Below are 2,232 nucleotides of genomic sequence, written 5' to 3' on the forward strand. Positions count from 1 at the left end.
GAGGCTTTCTTTGAACCTACAAGATGACGAAAACAGCCTCCCCAGGCTCCGGAGGCTCTCTGGAGGCCAGAACAATAGACCCATTTCAGGCCTTCCCAAACTTCCAGTAGGCCCAGTATTTACCTGCATCCAAAACAGGCTGCATGGGGATTCCTGGGAGGGGCAGGATGGAGTGGGCAGGGCCAAACAGGAGTTGGAGTTGGGGGTATCAGATATGTAGCAATTATGATTATCTCAGAGAATCACTGGGTCTTTTACAGGGAATAGGATCTATTTAGGACCTAACATATAATGACCCAAACCTTGAAGTTGGCCTGATAGTTATTTGGTGGCCAGTGCAGTGACTTCAATTAGTGTTTGACATATTGATTACATGCCATCAATTCATTGCCAACTCTTAGCAATATTTTCTCCACAATGACCAGTCCCTAATCATTATATTTTTTCAGTGAATGTATCTTTATGACAACATCTCTGTAGGAAATCTTTCCATTTCACTTCCATACCTGTCTTAGAATTTTTCCTCTACTATTATGATGCTGCTCTGACCTAGGCATGACTTAGGACATCACTATGACAACCGAGTTCCTATATTCTGTACTGATAGGATGTCTTCCATCACTTGGAGGCTGCAGGACTGGTGTCTAGGTGTTTGGTCATATCTTGATATGGTGGGAATGTAAAAAGTCCTTTTACAATGAGCCACCACAAAAAAGCTATGAGCCCTGGTCCTGCAGGACACAGGCCTGGTTCAAGGGCTCCTGCCTCGACTTCCAAATCAAGCCCCTCGCACAAGTACAAGGACTATGCTGCTGTTGTGATCGATACGGGCACTGGCTACACCAAGAGTGGCCTTGCTGGAGATGAAAAGCCAAGATCCATTGTGCCAAGTATTGTGGGGGTGCCCAGGTTCAGGACGAAGGAAAGTCCATTGTACTACATTGGAAAGAGCATTCCACAACGACGTGCAGAGGTGAGCACACATTTGGTAATGACTCATGGCGTGGTCACTGATTGGGATGCTCTGGAGATGCTGTGGCACCATATATTTTACAATGAGCTCAGTGTATGCCCTGAAGAGCTGGCTGTGCTTGTTACAGATGCTCCTATGTCTCCGACTACCAACCGTGAAAAGATGGCTGAACTGTTGTTTGAGAACTTTGAAGTTCCAGCCATGTTTGTTGCTAATCAGTCACTTTTGTCAGTTTACTCATATGGACGTACGGGTGGGCTAGTGATTGGTTCCGGCTATGGAACGTCCTATACTGCTCCTGTCCATGATGGATATATCTTGCCACATGCCACCTATCGCCTGGACATAGCAGGCAATGCTCTGACAGAGTATTTGGCCAAGATTATGGGAGAATCTGGGAACCCTTTTCAAAAGGAAGAAATGGAAGTGGTGTGCCAGATCAAGGAGAAGTGCTGTTACATCCCTGAACAGTATGAGGCTGAGCTAAATGCAGATGAGAAAAAATATCTCATGGACTACACTCTTCCGGACAGGCAGGTCATTTCTATTGGCAGCGAACGCTTTCGCTGCCCAGAAGTCCTCTTCAATCCTACCATGCTAGGCTACCCAGAAGTGGGACTCCATGTCCAAGCACTAAACAGTGTTCAAAAATGCAAGCCAGAACGACAGGCAGACCTGCTTTCCAATGTCCTCCTTGCTGGTGGCACCACTATGCTGCGCGGCTTTTCCGAAAGAATTAAGAAGGAGCTGCAAAACCTGGAGCCCGAGGGCAAAGTGGGCATCTTAGCTTCTCCTAATCGCACCTTCTCTGCCTGGCTGGGTGGCTCCATTGTAGCCTCACTCAATGCTTTCCAAAATGTGTGGATCAACCGACAGGCCTACGATGAGAAGGGACCGTTCATTGTCCATCGCCACTGTTTCTGACCAAGGGGATGAGCCAGACAGCTGAAGACAGGCTGAGCAGAGATGCGGGTTCAAGGGGCACCTCCTCAATAACATGCTGTTTTTGACTACACAGATTCTGAGTCTGTCTTATCATTCCTTCTGGAAATGGGTGTGAACAGGGGAATCGCACTCAAAGATATCAACTCAGTCAGTGACTAAGTGTAAAGGCATTGCAGTGAACACACCCCAGGAAGCACTGGACTGGAAAAGCCAGCATCAGGAATTTGTTAAAATCAAATACAAGACAACTTCAACAGACGTACATACAATTATTATGTACTATTGATGGTTAGAGAAAAAAACCTTTCCATTCT

General features: G+C 46.5%; 1 protein-coding gene across 1 annotated transcript; it reads left to right on the forward strand.

Annotated features, from left to right (window-relative positions):
- The first annotated feature begins 697 nt into the window (after window positions 1-697).
- On the forward strand, window positions 698-1,897 carry LOC139158496 (actin, cytoplasmic-like). Its single transcript, XM_070735810.1, has one exon. The coding sequence runs from the start codon at window positions 698-700 to the stop codon at window positions 1,895-1,897; it is 1,200 nt and encodes a 399-aa protein (XP_070591911.1).
- Window positions 1,898-2,232: the final 335 nt, after the last annotated feature.

Source organism: Erythrolamprus reginae, chromosome 2 (genome assembly GCF_031021105.1).
Source record: "Erythrolamprus reginae isolate rEryReg1 chromosome 2, rEryReg1.hap1, whole genome shotgun sequence".
Lineage (NCBI taxonomy): Eukaryota > Metazoa > Chordata > Lepidosauria > Squamata > Dipsadidae > Erythrolamprus > Erythrolamprus reginae.